Genomic DNA, 21,330 nt, shown 5'->3' on the forward strand with positions numbered 1-21,330 from the left:
TTGCTAAGGAAATGCATTTAAATACTGAGACAGTTAGCTCATAAAAAGGCCAGTTTTATGTGAGCCCAGCAGCCAGCATCAAGGCATATTTCTTTTTGCTGGGACCCTATCTAAAGTGCCTCTATCCAGGCTGAAAAATCATACAAAAATTGAGATAATTAGGCCAGAAAAAAAGCCAGTTTTATGTGAGCCCAGCAGCCAGCGTCAAGGCGTATCTCTTTTTGCTGGGGCCCTATCTAAAGTGCCTCAATCCAGGCTGAAAAATCCAACAAAAATCGAGGGATTTAGGCCAGAAAAATGGGCAGTGTTATGTGAGCCCAGCAGCCAGTGTCAAGGCATATCTCTTTTTGCTGGGGTCCTACCTCAAGTGCCTCTATCCAGGCTGAAAAATCCTACAAAAATTGAGGCACTTAGGCCAGAAAAAAGGCCAGTTTTAAATGAGCCCAACAGCCAGCATCAAGGCATATCTCTTTTTCCTGGGGCCCAACCTAAAGTGCCTCTATCCAGGCTGAAAGAGCCTAACATTTTATGGGTGTTTAGGAACCTGCTAATAGGAAATTAAAAATCACCTTAAGCTGGTGGGAAAGGGGTGCTCAGTCAGAAGGAATGACCCTATAATCTAAAATGAGAAAACTGAGGGCACTTTCTGACATGTGTGAACAGGTGCAAACTGAACATGAAACATACTCTAACAAATATACAGCTGCACTCTGAGATGCTAAGGTAACAGGAATTTGGACACGCATTACTTCTAAGGGAATCCATTTATAAATTGAGACACTTAGGCAAAAAAAAAGGCCAGTTTTATGTGAGCATAGCAGCCAGCGTTAAGGCATATCTCTTTTTGCTGGGGCCCTACCTAAACTGCCTCTATCCAAGCTGAAAAATCCTACAAAAATGGAGACACTTAGGCCGGAAAAATAGCCACTTTTATGTGAGCCCAGCAGCCAGCGTTAAGGCATATCTCTTTTTGCTGGGTCCCTATCTAAAGTGCCTCTATCCAGGCTGAAAAATCCTACAAAAACTGAGGCACTTAGGCCAGAAAAATTGCCAATTTTATGAGAGCCCAACAGCCAGCGTCAAGGCATATCTCTTTTTGCTGGGGCCCAACCTAAAGTGCCTCTGAAAAGCCTAAAATGTTATGGGTGTTTAGGAACCTGCTAATAGGAAATTAAAAATCACCTTAAGCTGGTGGGAAAGGGGTGCTCAGTCAGAAGGCATGATCCTAGAATCTAAAATGAGAAAACTGATGGCACTTCCTAACAAATAAGTGTGAACAGGTGCAAACTGAACATGAAACATACTCTAGCAAATATACAGCTGCACTCTGAGATGCTAAGGCAACAGGAACTTGGACACGTATCACTGGCAAGAAAATAAAATTTAAAAATTGAGACACTTAGCTCATAAAAAGGCCAGTTTTATGTGAGAATAGCAGCCAGCGTCAAGCCATATCCCTACCTAAAGTGCCTCTATCCAGGCTGAAAAATCCTACAATTTTATGGGTGGGCAGGAACCCGCTAACAGGAAATTAAAATTTGCCTTAAGTTGGTGGGAAGGAGTGTTCAGTCAGAAGGCATAACCCTATCATCTAAAATGAGAAAACTGATAGCACTTCCTAACAAATAAGTGTGAATAGGTGCAAACTGAACATGAATCATAGTCTAACAAATACACAGCTGCACTCTGAGATGCTAAGGTATGGAAACAGTAAATACGGGAATTTGGACATGCATTACGGCTAAGGAAATAAATTAAAAAATTGAGACACTTAAGCCAGAAAAAAGGCAAGTTTTATGTGAGCCCAGCAGCCAGCATCAAGGCGTATCTTTTTTTGCTGGGTCTGTTAGGACGTGCCATCATTTTTTTTCATTTTAGATGAAAGGCTCATGCCTTTTGTTTTAAGCACTCCTTTCTTACCAGCTATAGCAGGCTTCTGCCCACCCATAAAATTGTAGGTTATTCAGCCCGGATAAAGACATTTTAAGTAGGGACTCAGGAAAAAAAAAAAAAGATACGCATTGATGTTGGCGGCTGGGCTCACATAAAACTTGAATTTTTATGCACTGTATAATTTTTTTCATTTATTTCCTTAGCACTAATGTATGTCCACATTTCTGTATTCAATGTTTGGATATTGACCTATATGTACAGCATTTGTCTCACTTTAACCACAGTATCCTCTGGATGAAATGATTGTAGACGGAATATTTATTACATGGTCACATCATAAAGTGAAATAAGCTGCAAATGACTCTTCCAACTCATGTTCACATTTGACTTTTCAGGGTGACAGAGGAGAGCGGGGTGAAGCTGGGGTTGCGGGCCCTCCAGGACCACGGGTAAATATATTCATTAAGTTTCTTACTATTGTTATCACATGAAACTAATTGTAAAGCCAATAATCTTCGATTGCCTTCATTTTGTATCTCAAAATTTTGTTTAAAACTTTGTCAAAACTTCATACACTCATCATAACTGGTGGGAAATCCATACACTTACATTTCTGCACTGGACAGGCTGCAATATCACATCACCACCACTTGGCGGCCACATACTAAGACACCTATAGTGTAAACATTTCCGAACAAGGTATAAGGAAATATTTTATTTTTTTTCTTTAAAGCTTTTAAAATCACTTTACACATCTGTACATGTACTCAAAACTCAATAGTTACTTAAGCAACGCTACAACAGTCTACATAATACAACCCCTGGCAAAAATTAGGGAATCTCCTGGCTCTGAGGATGTTCATTCAGTTGTTTACTTTTGTTTAAAAAAAAAGCAGATCACAGACGGCACAAAACTAAAGTCATTTCGAATTGCAACTTTCTGGCTTTAAGAAGCACTAAAATAATCATGAAAACCTAATGTGCAGCCAGTAACGGTTACTTTTCAAGACCAAACAGGGGGAAAAATTATGGAATCCCCCTGTAAATCTTCATTCCCAAAACTAACAGCTGCATCAAATAAGATCTACTCGTTAGTCTGCATCTGAAAAGGAGTGATCACACCTTGGAGAGCTGTTGCACCAAGTGGACTGACATGAATCATGGGTCCAACACGAGAGATGTCAATTGAAACAAAGGAGAGGATTATCAAACACTTAAAAGAGGGTAAATCATCACACAATGTTGCAAAAGATTTTGGTTGTTCACAGTCAGCTGTGTCTGAAATCTGGACTAAATACAAACAAAATGGGAAGGTTGTTAAAGGCAAGGAAAACCTCAAAGCGTCAAGACAGGAAACCTAAAGCAATATGTCTCGAAAACAGGAAAGGCACAACAAAACAAATGAGGAACGAATGGGAGGAAACTGGAGTCAATGTCTGTGACCGAACTGTAAGAAACCGCCTAAAGGAAATGGGATTTACATACAGAAAAGCTAAACAATAAAAAGATGACTGCCTGAAGAGAACATGTAAATTTCCACAGTCATTGATGATATGGGGCTGCATGTCAGGTAAAGGCACTGGGGAGATGGCTGTCATTACATCTTCAATAAATGCCCAAGTTTACATTGAAATTTTGAACACTTTTCTTATCTCATCAATTGAAAGGATATTTGGGAATGATGAAATCATTTATCAAGATGATAATGCATCCTGCCATAGATCAAAAACTGTGAAAACATTCCTTGAAAGAAGACACATAAGGTCAATGACATGGCCTGCAAATAGTCCGGATCTCAATCCAATTGAAAATCTTTGGTGGAAGTTGAAGAAAATGGTCCATGACAAGGCTACAACCTTCAAAGCTGATCTGTCAACAGCAATCAGAGAAAGCTGGAGCCAGATTGATGAAGAGGACTGTCTGTCACTCATTAAGTCCATGCCTCAGAGACTGCAAGCTGTTATAAAAGCCAGAGGTGGGGCAACAACATACTAGTGATGTATTGGACTGTTCTTTTGTTTTTCATGATTCCATAATTTTTTCCTCATAATTGAGTGATTCCATAATTTTTCCCCCTGTTTGGTCGTGAAAAGTAACCGTTATTGGCTGCACATTTTGTTGTCATAATTTTTTTTTGTGTTTCTTAAAGCCAGAAAGTTGCCAATTAAAATGACTTCAGTTTTGTGACGTCTGTGATCTGCTTTTTTTAAACAAAAGTAAACAACTGAATGAACGTCCTCAGAGCCAGGGGAGGACAGAATTTTTTGCCAGGGGTTCTACTAAGTAAGCATGGTCTGCAGTAACAAAAATAAATTTTAAAGGCAATTGCACTCTTCATGCCCATTTACTGTCTATCCTCCACCTCTCTCAATGACGATCCCTCCTGAATTGCTGGTTTCAGGCTGGTCTGGCAGGGCCATGGAGATTTGCTGACTTCTCTGCGTGGTCTTCCCTTATTTGAGGAGGTCTCAGGAGACTTGACAAATATGTGTTACTTACAGGCCATGCACACAGTCATGTCATTGTGCCTTGCCGTATATATACACTACTGTATGCATTATGTGGCAAGACTACGGGCATCACTTTTGTTTACAGGGTTAAATCTTGAGCATCGATATATAATACTGTACCCCCAAACCCTTTACTAATAAACCTTCTTTGAAGAGATATTCTCTATCTGCACCTTTACCATTTTTAATAAGGAACTTTTCTTGACGTAAATATGTAACTTTTTTACCCTATCACTATACCGCTGTTCTCCCGAATCCAGCGATGTTTCTCTTTTCTTCCTGCGTCTCTCCATTCCTGAAATATGGCCTCCTCTTCTCTGTATATGAATCTAGACTTCTGTCACAATTATGTCAGGATGTGATCTCGGGGGGATCTGGGATCAGAAGGTCACAGGATATTGTTGATCACAGATCCGCTTTAGTACATACATGTCATTTACCCTGAGTTAGAGAGTATTTAATTCCATCCAATACTGTAGGGGTTAAGGTGCATTTCTATCTTACAGTGATATAACAGGTAGTTATAACCTCAGCTGCAGCCACTCACTTTTGCTATAAATATCCATTCCTTATTTCTTCCTATGCCGGCTATAGCTTATACCTATGCTGTCCACTTGGAAAGAGCCAGTCTCTGGAGAAAAGCTGAAGTGTCAATTCAGTTGTAGCTGGGAAGTTCCTGCTGGATGCTCCTCACTCCACTTTATGCTGGCTACAACTCATACCTATGCTGTCCATGTGGAAGGAGCCAGTCCCTTTAGAAAGCTCCTGTTGGCTGCTCCTCACTCCACTCCATGTCGGCTACAGCTCATATCTACACTGTACACTTTAAATGAGCCAGTCTCTGAAGAAAGCTGAGGTATCAGTTCAGTAGCAGCTGGGAAGTTCAATGCTCCTCACTGTATTTTATGTCGGCTATAGCTCATACCTATGCTGTCTACTTGGAAGGAGCCAATTGCTGCAGAAAGTTGAATAGTTGCTCCAGTTGCAGCTGGGAAGTTCCTCCTGGATGCTCCTCACTACAGTTTATGTTGGCTATAGCTCATACCCATGCTGTCTACTTGGAAGGAACCAATCTGTGGAGAAAGCTGAAGAGTTGCTTCAGTTGCAGCTGGGAAGTTGAATGCTCCTCAATACACTTTATGTTGGCTATAGCTCATACCTATGCTGTCTACTTGGAAGCAGCCAGTCTCAGGAGAAAATTGAGGTGTCACTTCAGTTGCAGCTGGGAAGTTCTTGCTGGATGCTCCTCACTTCACTTTATGTTAACTATAGCTCTTACCTATTGTGTTAACTTGGAAGAAATCAGTCTCTGGAGAAAGCTGAGGTGTCACTTCAGTTGCAGCTGGCAGGTTCCTGCTGGATGCTCCTCACTCCACTTTATGTCGACTATAACTCATACGCACTGTGTCCACTTAGAAGGAGTCAGCCTCTGGAGAAAGCTGAGGTGTCTCTTCATTTGCAGCTGGGAAGTTCCTGCTGGCTGCTCCTCATTCCACTCCATGTCAGCTGTAGCTCATATCTACGCTATCCACTTGAAAGGAGTCAGTCTCTGGAGGAAGCTGAGGTGTCACTTCAGTTGCAGCTGGGAATGTCCTGTTGGATGCTTCTCACTCCACTTTATGTTCGCTATAGCTCATACTTATGCTGTCTACTTGGAAAGAGTCAATCTCTGGAGAAAGCTGAAGAGTTGCTTCAGTTACAGCTGGGAAGTTCCTGCTGGATGCTCCTCACTCCACTTTATGTTGGCTATTGCTGATACCTATGCTGTCCATGTGGAAGGAGCCTGCAGTCTCTGGAGAAAGCTGAGGTGTCACTTCAGTTGCAGCTGGGAAGGTCCTGCTAGATGCTCCTTACTACACTTTATGTCAGCTATAGCTCATACCTATGCTGTCCACTTGGAAGGAGACAGTCTCTGGAGAAAGCTGTGGTGTCTCTTCAGTTGCAGCTGAGAAGTTCCTGCTGGCTGCTTTTCATTCCACTCCATGTCAGCTGTTGCTCATATCTACGCTGTCCACTTGGAAGGAGCCAGTCTCTGGAGAAAGCTGAGGTGTCACTTCAGTTGCAGCTGGGAAGGTCCTGCTAGATTCTCCTCACTCCCCTTTTTGTCTGCTATAGCTCATACCTATACTGTCCATTTGGAAGGAGACAGTCTCTGAAGAAAGCTGAGGTATCACTTGGGTTGCAGCTGAGAAGTCCCTGCTGTAGTGCTGTTTGTCGTGTTTTTCCCCACCGTTAGGAGATGACCCCAACCTCCTTTCTGTTGTATTGTTAACTTGGTTTTCCCTCTGTGTACGCCGCCCGTGCGGTGTCTTATCGGAATTGACGTGACAGGTGCAGTCTCATCATAACTTTTTAGCCAAAGAGGCGTGGCCCTCAACTCTTCTCTGTTTGTGCCTACTTGAGGACCATGCCCACTTGGCTAACAAGATTAGATTTCTGCACACAAGAGAGGAGGCCATATCTCAGGAACGGAGAGGCGCAGGAACAAAAGAAAAATGGCGTCAGAATCAGAAGAACAGCGGCATTTACACCAGGCAAGAAAAAGACACATTTATATTAAGTGTCAGGTTCGCATTAAAGTAGCTAAACAGAGCACGATTGAGCATTATAAAATTAAAAAATACAAAGTTTATATAAAAAATAAGAATAAAACTCCTGGGACTTAATTTAGGAAGTAACCGCGCTGCTTTATGCCTTTTTGTTGTCTCTTTTTTTTTCTCCTTACGCTTCTGCTAATGAATGTACAATTGATTCAGACAATGGGAGCAGAAGAAATGTATTTAACTCTGGTGAATTGTCTGTATTCTGCCTTAATTAGAGCCAGGATTTGATTTTACCTTCACCTGAGTCCGATCAATAACATAAAAAAGAATCTGATTTACCAAACACGAGGCGCGAGATTGAACCTATTCATTATTGAATGGGTTGAGCAGTCGCCGCGTCTCTGCTGGAAAAAAAACGACATAAAACTGTGGAGTAAATTATTAATCTGTGTATTCGGAACAAGACAGTAATGGGAGTGTGATGGATGTAAGACACGACGGTAGATTTACTTCCATGGATAGACTCGGGGCCCGGATTCATGAAGCCGCTTAGAACAGTTTTCTGGTATAAAACGGTTTGAAATGTTTCCAATGTTCTTGCAAAACTCGGAGTTGCGCAAAAATGTTGCAACTTTTCGAGGTTTTGCAACAAGTTTTTGAAAAGTGAACAACAAACAAAATATGACAGCAAACATACTGCCATACGACGTAGACATAAAAGTACCAAAATAAGACTCTAAGCTAAGTAAACAGCAGTCTTCAAATAATATGTCCAAATACTACATCCAAACTGTGCATAAATAATACTACCATACAGTGATGAAATAAAGTCGCCATACAGTATCTAAAATAATAGTGCTGTAATGCTCTAATGGGTTTACCATATGATAATCAATTAAGACCACAATAAAATGCTCAAATAATATTGCCATGTTGCAAATACAATACTACCGCTATACAATGCTCCAATAATAATACTGCCATATAGTGTTCAAAATGATAATGATGTAATGCTCTAATGTGATTGCCATATGATACCCAAATAATCCCACTACACAACACTCAAATAATATTGCCATGTTGCCAATATAATACCACCGCTATACAATGCTCCAAACATAATATTGCCAAACAGTGCATAAATAATACTACCATACAGTGATTAAATAAAATTTCCATACAGTGTCCAAAATGATACAGTGTTGTAATGCTATAGTGGGATTGCCATATTATAACCAATTAATACCACAATAGAACTCTCAAATAATACTGCCATGTTGCCCATATAATATCACCGCTATACAATGCTCTAATAATAATATTGCCATACAGTGTTCAAAATGAAAATGTTGTAATGCGCTAATGGGTTTGCTAATATATTACCCAAATAATACTACTATACAACGCTCAAATAATATTGCCATGTTACCAATATAATACGACCGTTATACAATGCTCCAATAATAATATTGCCAAACAGTGCATAAATAATACTACCATACAGTGATTAAATAAAATTGGCATACAGTGTCCAAAATGATACAGTATTGTAATGCTAAAGTGGGTTTGCCATATTATAACGAATTAAAACCACAATAAAACGCTCAAATAATATTGCCATGTTGCCCATATAATACCACAGCTATACAATGCTCCAATAATAATATTGCCATACAGTATCCAAAATGATATTGTTGTAATGCTTTAATTGGTTTGTCATATGAAAACTAAATAATATCACTACACAACACTCAAATAATACTGCCATGTTGCCAATATAATACCACCGCTATACAATGCTGCAATAATAATATTGCCATACAGTATCCACAATAATAGTGTTGTAATGCTCTAGTGAGTTTGCCATATGATAACCAATTAATCCCACCATACAACGCTGAAATAATATTGTCATGTTGCCAATATAATACCACCGCTATACAATGTTCCAAAAATATTTCGAAACCGTGCATTCATAATACTACCATATAGTGATTAAATAAAAGCGCTATAAAGTGTCCAAAATGATACAGTGTTCTAATGCTCTAGTGGGTTTGCCATATTATAACCAATTAACACCACAATGGAACGCTCAAATAATATTGCCATGTCGTCAATATAATACCACCGCTATACAATGCTCCAATAATAATATTGCCATACAGTATCCAAAATGATATTGTTATAATGCTCTAAATGGTTTGCGATATGATAACCAAATAATATCGCTACACAACACTCAAATAATACTGCCATGTTGCCAATATAATACCACCGCTATACAATGCTGCAATAATAATATTGCCAAAGAGTGCATAAATAATACTACCATACAGTGATTAAAAAAAATTGGCATACAGTGTCTAAAATGATACAGTGTTGTATTGCTATAGTGGGTTTGCCATATTATAACCAATTAATACCACAATAGAACGCTCAAATAATATCGCCATGTCGTCAATATAATACCACCGCTATACAATGCTCCAATAATAATATTGCCATACAGTATCCAAAATGATATTGTTGTAATTCTTTAATTGGTTTGTTATGTGAAAACTAAATAATATCACTACACAACACTCAAATAATACTCCGGCGGTCAGGTGACTTGAGTAGAGCCTCATTATAAAACACTGTTCAAAAATCACCTGATTGCTGCAGCGGTTCAGCCCTTGATCAGGCTGTGCAGGGGTCCAGGTGGGCACTAGAAGGTGAATATTACTGAATTTGTTTTTAGTTTTTTGGGATTTTTTTTTTCTTTTTCATATCCAGTGCCTCAGGGAACCATTTAATAATGTATTCAGTGTGTATTGTAAAATCTGCTGACACAACTGCAATAAATATTGCCATACAGTGCATTGAATATTACCACTATATAATGTATAATTGCCATACAGTGTCAAAATTACACCAACCTTGAGAGCTCAAATAATACATAGATTTAAATATTGCCATATATTGTCTAAAATAATACTCCAATATTATAAACAAAACTTATTCAAATGTATACCACTATTCACTAAAATATTGCAATACAGTGCTTAAATAATATTCAATATATTGTGAAAATAATACTGATACATGATATATATAATACAGATACATGATGATACTGAAATAGCATCGCCATACAGTGCCCATATAATATAATCACAGCATCAAACACGCAATAAAATTATAGCACTTTATAATACTGTAAGTTATACAATACTTAAATAATACCGCCATATAATGCTCAACTAAAACCCCAATAGAGTGCTCAACTAAGAGTGCCATAAAATGCCCAAATAATACCATCACAGCATCAAACAAGCAGTAAGATTATAGCACTATATAATTCTGTAGGTTATGCAATACTCAAATAATACTGCCATATAATACACAAATAACGCCCCAATAAAGTGCTCGACTAAGAGTGCCATTCAATGCCCAAATTATGCCCTCACAGCATCAAATAAGCAGTAAGATTACAGCACTATATAATTCTGTAGGTTATACAATACTTAAATAATACCGCCATATAATACACAAATAACGCCCCAATAGAGTGCTCAACTAAGAGTGCCATACAATGCCCATATGATACCATCACAGCATCATACAAGTAATAATACTATAGCGCTATATGATGCTGTAGGTTATACAATACTTAAATAATACTGCCATATAATGCAAAAATAACACCCCAATAGAGTGCTCAACTAAGAGCACCATACAGTGTCCAACTGATACTATCACAACATCAAATAAGTAGTAAGAATATAGCACTATATAATACTGTAGGTTATGCAATACTTAAATAATACTGCCATATAATCCCAAAATAATGCCCTAATGGAGTGCTCAAGTAAGAGCACCATACAGTGCCCAAATAATACTATCACAGCATTAAACAAGCAGTAAAATTATAGCACTATATAATACTGTAGGTTATACAACACTCAAATAATACTGCCATATAATGCCCAAATAACTCCCCTATAGAGTGCTCAACTAAAAGCGTCATACAGTGCCCAATAATATCATCACAGCATCAAATAAGTAGTACGCTTATAACACTACTGTCTATAATACTGTAGGTTATGCAAAACTTAAATAATACCGCCATATAATGCCCAAATAACTCCCCTATGGAGTGCTCAACAAAAAAGCACCATACAGTGCCCAAATAATACATACTATGTAGTACTAATGTAATAATTCTATATAGTGCAGTAACAATACCGCCACACAGTGCTGATTCATGCCATCAAACCAGTCCAAGAAGTAGCACAATAAAGACTACAGATATTAATACCGTGTAGTGTCTGTTTGAAGCTCAGGGCCCTGATGTAGCGGAGACTTGGTAACTCCTTTTTTCCCCAAATTGCTGTATACTTTTATAAAATTGCTCTTTATTCTTTGTTTATAGGGGCCAGAAGGACCCAAAGGGCCACCAGGAGGTCTTGGGCCAGTGGGATCCCCTGTAAGTCCGAGCTATTGCCCAATATCCATCAATTGACTTTCCAGAGTGCCCAGTGATATTCTAACGTCTGTACCTTCAGGTATACCCTGGACGTGCCGATGATGAAGTGGATTTTTTAACATTTTCTTTGTATTTTAGGGTTTACAAGGGGAACGTGGTGAGAGGGGAACCCGCGGAGAGAAGGTGAGAGGAGAGTTACAGTGTAGTAAAGTTTATTAAACCTCCTATAAAATGCTAGACTGTTGATTTTGGGGAAGAAATATTTCGAGGAAACTCCAAAAATTCTTGGAATTCCCAAATTTACATGTACATGTCTAAAATCTTGTATGTTATGAAAAAAGTTGACTTTCGGGGGGGGGGGGGGGGGGGGAAGGTTTAAAGAAATAATAAACTCCCCTCCACTCCCTCCATACCCGTCCCACTGCCACCGGATCATCTCATCGGCTTCTCTTTAGTCTTCTTCTCCATCTGGCCACTTCTGGGTGTTCTCTCTTCTAGCAGTTACATTAACTAGACCCCATACATTAATGACATGTGTCATGTCCCATTTGACCGTGAGGGACCTACTGCCACCAGACCATCTCATCGACTTCTCTTTAGACTTCTTCTCCATCCAGCCACTTCTGGGTCTTCTCTCTTCTGGCAGTGCCATTGACTAGACCCAATACCGTGACACGTCATTTACATTAACAATATGTATTATGTCCCATTTGACCGTAAGGGACCTACTGCCACCAGACCATCCCATTGACTTCTCGTTATGCGTCTTCTCCATCCGGTCACTTCTGGGTCTTCTCTCTTCTGGCAGTGCCATTAAGTAGACCCCATAATGTGACACATCATTTGCATTAATGATATGTGTTATGTCCCATTTGATCGTGAGGGATCCACTGCCACCAAACCATCCCATCGACTTCTCTTTAGGCTTCTTCTCCATCCAGCCACTTCTGGCAGTGATGTTGACTAGACCCCATACCGTAACACATCATTAACATTAATGACATGCTTCTTGTCTCTTGTGACCTTGTGTGATCTACTGCCACTGGATTATCCCATCAGCTTCTCTTCAAGCTTTTTCTCCACCTGACCAGTTCTGCGTGTTCTCTCTTGTAGCAGTGCCATTGACTAGACCCCATACATTCTCTCTTCTAGCAGTGCCATTAACTAGACCCCATACAATAATGACATGCGTCATGTCCCATTTGACTGTGTGGGACCTACTGCCACCATACCATCCCATCAACTTCTCTTTAGGCTTCTACAGCCAGCCACTTCTGGGTGTTCTCTCTTCTAGCAGTGATATTGACTAGACCCCATACAATAATGACATGCGTCAAGTCCCATTTGACCGTGTGGGACCTATTGCCACCGTACCATCCCATCAACTTCTCTTTAGGCTTCTCCATCCAGCCATGTCTGGTTTATCTCTCTTCTGGCAGTGCTATTGACTGTGACACATCATTTACATTTACGATATGTGTTATGTCCCATTTGACCATGAGGGACCTACTGCCACCGGACCATCCCATCAACTTCTCTTTAGGCTTCTTCTCCAACCGGCCATTTCTGGGTCTTCTCTCTTCTGGCTGTGTCGTTAACTAGACCCTATACATTAATGACATGCGTCATATCCCATTTGACTGAGTGGAACCTACTGCCACCAGACCACCCATCGACTTTTCGTTAGGTTTCTTCTCCATCTGGCTACTCCTGTGTCTTCTCTCATCTGGCAGTGATGTTAACTAGACCCCATAATGTGACATATCATTTACATTAACAATATGTGTTATGTCCCATTTGACTGTGAGGGACCTACTGCCACCGGAACATCCCATCGACTTCTCTTTAGGCTTCTTCTCCATCCGTCCACTTCTGGGTCTTCTCTCTCCTGGAAGTGCCGTTAACTAAATCCTATACTGTGGTACATCATTTATATTAACGATTTGTGTTATGTCCCATTTGGCCATGAGGGACCTACTGCCACTGTATTATCCCATTGACTTTGATTCAGACTTCTTCTCCATAGAGCCATTTCTGGGTCTTCTCTCTTCTGGCAGTGCTGTTAACTAGACCCCATAATGTGACATATCCCATTTGACTTGTCCATGAGGGACCTACTGCCACCGGACCATCCCATCGACTTCTCTTTAGGCTTCTTCTCCACCCGGCCACTTCTGCGTTTTCTCTCTTCTAGCAGTGCCATTGAGTAGACCCCATACATTAATGACATGCGTCATGTCCCATTTGACCGTGTGGGACCTACTGCCAGCAGACCATCCCATCGACTTCTCGGTAGGCTTCTTCTCCATCTGTGACACATAATTTATATTAATGATATGTGTTATGTCTTATTTGACCGTGAGCGATCTACTGCCACCAGACCATCCCATCGACTTCTCTTTGGGGTTCTTCTCCATCCAGCCACTTCTGCGTTTCCTCTCTTCTAGCAGTGATGTTGACTAGACCCTATACCATACCGTGACACCTCATTGACATTAATGACATGCTTCTTGTCCCTTGTGACCATGTGGGACCTACTGCCACCGGATTATCCCATCAGCTTCTCTTCAGGCTTTTTCTTCACCCTACCACTTCTGTGTGTTCTCTCTTTTAGCAGTGCCATTGACTAGACCCCATACATTAATGACATGTTTCTTGTACCTCAAGAACATTTGGCACCTACTGCCACTGTATCATTCCATCAGCTTCTTTTCAGGCTTCTCCTTCACCCGACCACTTCTGGGTCTTCTCTCTTCTGGCACTAATGTTAAAGGGAACCAGCCATCAGGATTTTCATATATAACGTAAAGCCAGTGTTATACTGGCGCTAGGATGCTGAATGTAAGCAGAGCTTTTGTTCAGAGATTGGATGTTTTATTTTCGAAATATGTGCAAGTAAAGTTCCTGCAATGCACTGCTATTTGATTGACAGGTGCAACAGAAAATAAATATGTGGTCCTTGTCTGCCTGCCTAGCCTTCCTCCCCTTGTTGCTGTCATAGATGTTAATTCCGTTGCAGGCAGACGGGGGCGGGAATAAATAGCAAGACCTTCTATTGCCAGAAACCACATGACTGTCTGTCAATCGTGACACACCCATGAATACAGCACTGAGAATGTGTGATCTTCAATTTTATAGTCAGTGAAGGGAGCGGTACTGAGCATGTGCGACCACCACTTCAAGAGCAGTGGTCGCACGTTCTCTCAACTGTTCCATTCACACAGGACTTTGGTTCCCGCAGTCCCTACATTTCTCACTGGTCCTGAGGATATCTTGTATATGGGGTGACCCCCTTTATTTGGCAGGTAAAATAAACCTATCTAGCATGGGTCCTGTATCTGTAGATCTGAATGTCTAGATTCGCCGTCCGCTTCCGGTGTGGCCGGTGTAACATGTCACTGGGCTAATTACTTTTAATCAAATGCGGCCACTTATTAGTCTCCTTCTATGTTTAAAGGGATCCATCTATATTTTTTACGAGCCCCTCGCTTCCCCAGACCTCATTACGTCGCGGCTCCGGCTTTACTCCCCAATAAGCGATTATGAATCTGCAGGGGGAAGATTAAGGCGACGCTGAAATATGTAATAAAGCAGTCAATCTGATTAGTCTTTATACGCATTACGCCGCCGCCGCCTCGGATTTCGCGGAAACATTTTCATTTCTCATTAAACAATATGAGCGGAAACGGCCTAAAGTATGTGCACACCTCCATCCATTATAATGGGGCGAAGGAAAGACCATTATCATCCCGAAGAATAGACATGGAGAGAGCTGGAAGCCGCGTGGCCCCCGCAGTGCCATACACACCTGGGAAATAACTCTCCGCAAATAGAATTACCCGCGGCCGGTGCATTAACGCAATATAATACAATATTATTGTCTTATACGTATTCATTAGCGAGGGCGACGGATTGACCGAGCGAGGAGAAACCTGAAATCCTGGATGGAAATTTTTATGTAAATGACGGCTGATTTATAGATGTAATTTTATCCAATCTTGTAAATTAGCTTGTGACCTTACGCGGTAAAAAGGGTGAATTATGTGCAGCGGGATAATTGGCCCCAGTGGAAAGAACACGGTGTACCACGCATGCTACATTCACAAGTCACAGCCATTAGGATCACGTCTTTAGCAAAGCAGAAAAATGGCAAATGTTGCAATAAATATTGTTACAGTAACAATGACGTGTGATTGTGCACTGGGCTGGAGACAGACTCTTTGATTCCCATTCTTCCCAACAGCACTCCCAATGGTCAGGGGTGGTACTGCAACAAAAATCTGAATTTTGAGCTTTAGTTTTTTTCCTTCCCTTTCTTGCAAGAGCCACTACTTTTTCACTTACATGGGCTTGTTTATTTGTAGGACAAGTTTTGTTTTATGACATCATTCACTTTCCCAAATAAATTACTGAAAAATGGTAAAGAAATAGATCAAAGCCTTCTGGAAAAAACAAACATAATATAATTCTACCTTTTTTTTTTTTAGCTTTTCTTTTCATATGTGTATATATATGTGTGTGATAAAAATAACCTGGTAGCATGATGTACATATATATACATCCAAAAATGTGAGGGGTGTACTCACTTTTGTCAGTATTCTGAATATATGTAGAGAGTTTTCTGAATATATATATATATATATATATATATACACACACACACACAGAGTATATACTGTAGATATATATATATATATATATATATATATATATATATATATATATATATATATATATATACTGTGTGCATATATATATCTATCTATATGTATATATATATATATATATATATATATATATATACACACTGCTCAAAAAAATAAAGGGAACACTAAAATACCAGTGCTTAAGTGTTCCCTTTATTTGTTTGAGCAGTATATATACAATACTGTGTGTGTGTGTGTGTGTGTGTGTATATATATATATATATATATATATATATATATATATTTATTTTTCATGACCCTGTGATGCGCAATGTACGGTGTCAGTGTGCATCTTGTAAAATAGGGTAAATTTGGTGTCCTCTAAATAACTCAACACACATCCTTTAATGTCAAAATTGCTGGCAGCAAAAGTGAGTACACCCCTAAGTAAAAATGGACAAATTGTGCCCTTTCTAGTGAATATTTTGTGTGGCCACCATTATTTTCCAGCTTCTAAGGAGCCTCTGGATCCTCTTCCATCCTCCAGGAAAAAATAACAAAACTGGTGGATGTTACAGATCTTGCGCTCCTCCATTTTCCTTTTGAGGAGGTCTCACTGATGCGACATAGGTTTTAGGTCTGGAGACACTTGGCCAGTCTAGCCCTCAGTTTTTTTAGCGAGGCAGTGGTGGTCTTGGAGGTGTTTGGGGTTGTTATCATGTTGGAATATGAAGGGAGGGAATAATGCTCTGCTTCAGTATGTTACAGGACATGATGGCATTCATGATTCCCTGAATGAACTGTAGCCCCCAACAGCCGGAATCACTCATGCAGCCCCAAACCATGACCCTCCACCACCATACCGTAGGCAGGACACACTTGTCTTTCTCCTCCTCACCTGATTGCCACCACACACACTTGACATCATCTGAACCAAATAAGTTTTGGTTCCGGGAATCTATGTCCTTAGTCTGTGTGTCTTCAGCACACTGTTTGTGGGCTTTATCGCACATCATCTTTAGAAGACGCTTCCTTCTGGGATGACAGCCATGCAGAACAATGTGATGCAATATATGGTCTGACAACTGACAGGAAAACCGACTACCCCAGTAACCTCAGTTTAGTGTGTGGCGTATGGTCTGCTGAGCACTGACAGGTGGACCTTCTATCCCAGTAACCTCTGCAGCGTTCGGCAAAGAGTCTGAGCACTGACAGACAGACCTCCCACCCTTGATACCTCTGCAGTTTGTGGCATATGGTCTGAGTATGGACAAATGGACCCCCCCACCCCTGTAACCTCTGCAGTGTGCGGTGTATGGTCTAACCACAGACAGGCGGAACCCCCACTCCTGTAACTTCTGTAGTGTGCGTCGTATGGTCTGAGCACAGACAGGCGGAACCTCTACCCCTGTAACCTCTGCAGTGTGCTCTGTATGGTCTGAGCCGATCAGCTGATAGCTGGTGTGGGTATTCATAGTGATTCCCGCCCCCATCCTGTCCTCCTCCCACTGTTATTTATGCTGATTCTATTATATAATCGTTTTATTAAGTGCTAAAACGACCTGTGCTGATGTCATACCCATGGGACCAGAAGGATCCTGGGCTTGAGTCAACATAGCTGATACCAGGAAGCAACATAATTTTCATGTTGGATGAGGCCCTGCCCCTTTTGGTCACATGGCTATGACATCAGCACAGGTCCTTCTAGCCACTTAGTAAAATGATTCTATAATAGAATTAGTATAAATAACCGATAGGGGGAGGAACAACATGCAAGAGGGGTGGGAATAATTATGAATACCCACCCCAGCTATCAGCTGATTAGCAGCTGCTGTTAATCAAAAAGCTGCTCATTTTACAAACTTTACTTTCTTGTGTTTCAAAACCTATACATCCGAGCGGACCACTAAAGGTATGTACAGTGCCTACAAGTAGTATTCAACCCCCTGCAGATTTAGCAGGTTTGATAAGATGCAAATAAGTTATAGCCTGCAAACTTCAAACAAGAGCAGGATTTATTAACAGATGCATAAATCTTACAAACCAACAAGTTATGTTGCTCAGTTAAATTTTAATAAATTTTCAACATAAAAGTGTGGGTCAATTATTATTCAACCCCTAGGTTTAATATTCTGTGGAATAACCCTTGTTTGCAATTACAGCTAATAATCGTCTTTTATAAGACCTGATCAGGCCGGCACAGGTCTCTGGAGTTATCTTGATCAGGCCGGCACAGGTCTCTGGAGTTATCTTGGCCCACTCCTCCATGCAGATCTTCTCCAAGTTATCTAGGTTCTTTGGGTGTCTCATGTGGACTTTAATCTTGAGCTCCTTCCACAAGTTTTCAATTGGGTTAAGGTCAGGAGACTGACTAGGCCACTGCAACACCTTGATTTTTTCCCTCTTGAACCAGGCCTTGGTTTTCTTGGCTGTGTGCTTTGGGTCGTTGTCTTGTTGGAAGATGAAATGACGACCCATCTTAAGATCCTTGATGGAGGAGCGGAGGTTCTTGGCCAAAATCTCCAGGTAGGCCATGCTATCCATCTTCCCATGGATGCGGACCAGATGGCCAGGCCCCTTGGCTGAGAAACAGCCCCACAGAATGATGCTGCCACCACCATGCTTGACTGTAGGGATGGTATTCTTGGGGTCATATGCAGTGCCATCCAGTCTCCAAACGTCACGTGTGTGGTTGGCACCATCATCAGACCAGAGAACCTTAAACCAGTCTGTCTCAGAGTCCTCCAAGTGATCATGAGCAAACTGTAGACGAGCCTTGACATGACGCTTTGAAAGTAAAGGTACCTTACGGGCTCATCTGGAACAGAGACCATTGCGGTGGAGTACGTTACTTATGGTATTGACTGAAACCAATGTCCCCACTGCCATGAGATCTTCCTGGAGCTCCTTCCTTGTTGTCCTTGGGTTAGCCTTGACTCTTCGGACAAGCCTGGCCTCGGCACGGGTGGAAACTTTCAAAGGCTGTCCAGGCCGTGGAAGGCTAACAGTAGTTCCATAAGCCCTCCACTTCCGGATGATGCTCCCAACAGTGGAGACAGGCAGGCCCAACTCCTTGGAAAGGGTTTTGTACCCCTTGCCAGCCTTGTGACCCTCCATGATCTTGTCTCTGATGGCCTTGGAATGCTCCTTTGTCTTTCCCATGTTGACCAAGTATGAGTGCTGTTCACAAGTTTGGGGAGGGTCTTAATTAGTCAGAAAAGGCTGGAAAAAGAGATAATTAATCCAAACATGTGAAGCTCATTGTTCTTTGTGCCTGAAATACTTCTTAATACTTTAGGGGAACCAAACAGAATTCTGGTGGTTTGAGGGGTTGAATAATAAATGACCCTCTGAATAAACTTTTCACAATTTAAAAAATAAAAAATAAAAAAGAAATAACATTCTTTTTTGCTGCATTTCACACTTCCAGGCTGATCTACAGTCCAAATGTCACAATGCCAAGTTACTTCCAAATGTGTAAACCTGCTAAATCTGCAGGGGGTTGAATACTACTTGTAGGCACTGTATAGAATCAGCATGATAGTGCCAGAAAAGCACTGGCTTTAGGTTATATAGGAAAATCCTTGTGATTGGTGCGCTTTAAATACATGTATTAGCGGCTAACTTTTCAGTCATTAAAAATGCTGCACCTTTTGGCTTTTGCAGTCTTCCTGTTTCCTCTCCATATTCTCCTTTGATGTCATCTGTGATCATACATCAACAGTGAGAAGCTCAGAAAAAGACAGCAACAAGAGCTATAGCAAGCAAACTGACAGATTCTCAGTTAACTCATTTTGCAGATGGTGTGACACAGAGGCTATAGAAGGCAAACGGTGAAAATTTTGCAATGAAACTTAATTTTTTTACATCCATTTACATAAAGAAAAAATTGTCTTGAAAAGCGGACAACTCCTTTTAATTAAGTTTTGGGGAAGACATGATGTGTCTGACCGACGTCTGGACCTGTCATTTTAAGTAATCCTATCTTAGCATAGAATTAAGATACAGTCCCTGACAGAAATTCTGTTGCTTATCCATGTTATGTAAATAAAAGCTTATAACCTGACTTTAAATTCATCCATTGGATTTATAAATTACTCTTTTGAAAGCGGAAACCCTCCCAAATTTGATTTAGGTTATGAAAGTAAAGTTGCTGCAAAGCTGAAATATTGATCATTTAATGACCACAGAAAGGTCAGATTTTGGCAAGACAAAAGTTTTGTCACATGTCATATAATGCACCCAATCCTAGTTTACATCCTCACCTGTGCTCACTAAAAGACCAGTTAATTAGTGTGTGTATAAAAAAAACCCCAGCACCTCAGACCTTCAGTTGAACGCCAACTTGACTTCTGACAACATGCCAAGAATCCACCCTGCGACCAAAGCCTTGATTATCAAGAGGCTGAAGACCAGATCCACTGCAGAGGTGGCTGGCACCTTTAATGTGTCTCAGTGTCAAGTACAAAGAAGTAAAAAAAGATATGAAAAAACTGGAGATGTTTTTGACAAGCCCAGGTCCGGCAGACCCTGCAAGACAACTGATCAGGAGGAACGATTGTTGGTTAGAAAATCCAAAGCCAGCCCCTCTTCCACTGCAGCAGAGCTCCAACAGGCCTGGTCACCTCAAGTCCCTGCGTCACCTAGAACAGTTTGTAGGATTCTGTCTCGAAATGGCCTCCATGGTCGAATCAGTGCCCAGAAGCCAGCACTAAACAAAAAGCAATTAAAAAACCGTGTGGCATGTGCCAAGTCTCCCAGCCTGCTAAACAGATAGACGTTGGAAAAGTGGCAGAAGAGGGATTTCTCTGATAAATCTTCAGTTGAATTACACCACAGCCGCCGCAAATACTGCAGGAGCCCTACTGGAGCCCGTATGGATCCAGAAAACAGGTAAGTTTGGTGGTGGAAAGATCATGGTCTGGGGTTACATTCAGTATGAGGTGTGCGAAACATTTGCAAGGTGGAAGGCAATATCAATAGCCTAAAATATCAAGAAGTATTAGCTACCTCTTACGATCCCAATCATAAAAGGGGTCAAATTCTGCAGCAGGATGGTCTCCATCTCATACATCCATCTCTACAACAAAGGTCCTCCTGGCAAAGAAGATCAAGGTGCTCAAGGACTGGCCAGCCCAGTCACCAGACATGAGCATCATTGAGCATGTTTGGGGTAGGATGAAAGAGGAAGCTTGGAAGACAAAACCAAAGAGTCTAGATGAACTCTGGGAGGCAGGTAAGATGCATTCTTTGCTATTCCTGATCATATC

The 21,330-nt window shown here is 40.9% G+C and overlaps 1 protein-coding gene across 1 annotated transcript in view; it reads left to right on the forward strand.

Moving 5' to 3' along the window:
* Positions 1 to 21,330, forward strand: part of COL22A1 (collagen type XXII alpha 1 chain) — a 515,443-nt gene that overhangs the window by 232,058 nt on the left and 262,055 nt on the right. Inside the window, exons 15-17 of the mRNA XM_075316011.1 lie at positions 2,289 to 2,342; positions 11,361 to 11,414; positions 11,553 to 11,597. Coding sequence (XP_075172126.1) covers positions 2,289 to 2,342; positions 11,361 to 11,414; positions 11,553 to 11,597 — 153 coding nt within the window. The remainder of the gene's footprint in view (positions 1 to 2,288; positions 2,343 to 11,360; positions 11,415 to 11,552; positions 11,598 to 21,330) is intronic.

Source organism: Anomaloglossus baeobatrachus, chromosome 6 (genome assembly GCF_048569485.1).
Source record: "Anomaloglossus baeobatrachus isolate aAnoBae1 chromosome 6, aAnoBae1.hap1, whole genome shotgun sequence".
Lineage (NCBI taxonomy): Eukaryota > Metazoa > Chordata > Amphibia > Anura > Aromobatidae > Anomaloglossus > Anomaloglossus baeobatrachus.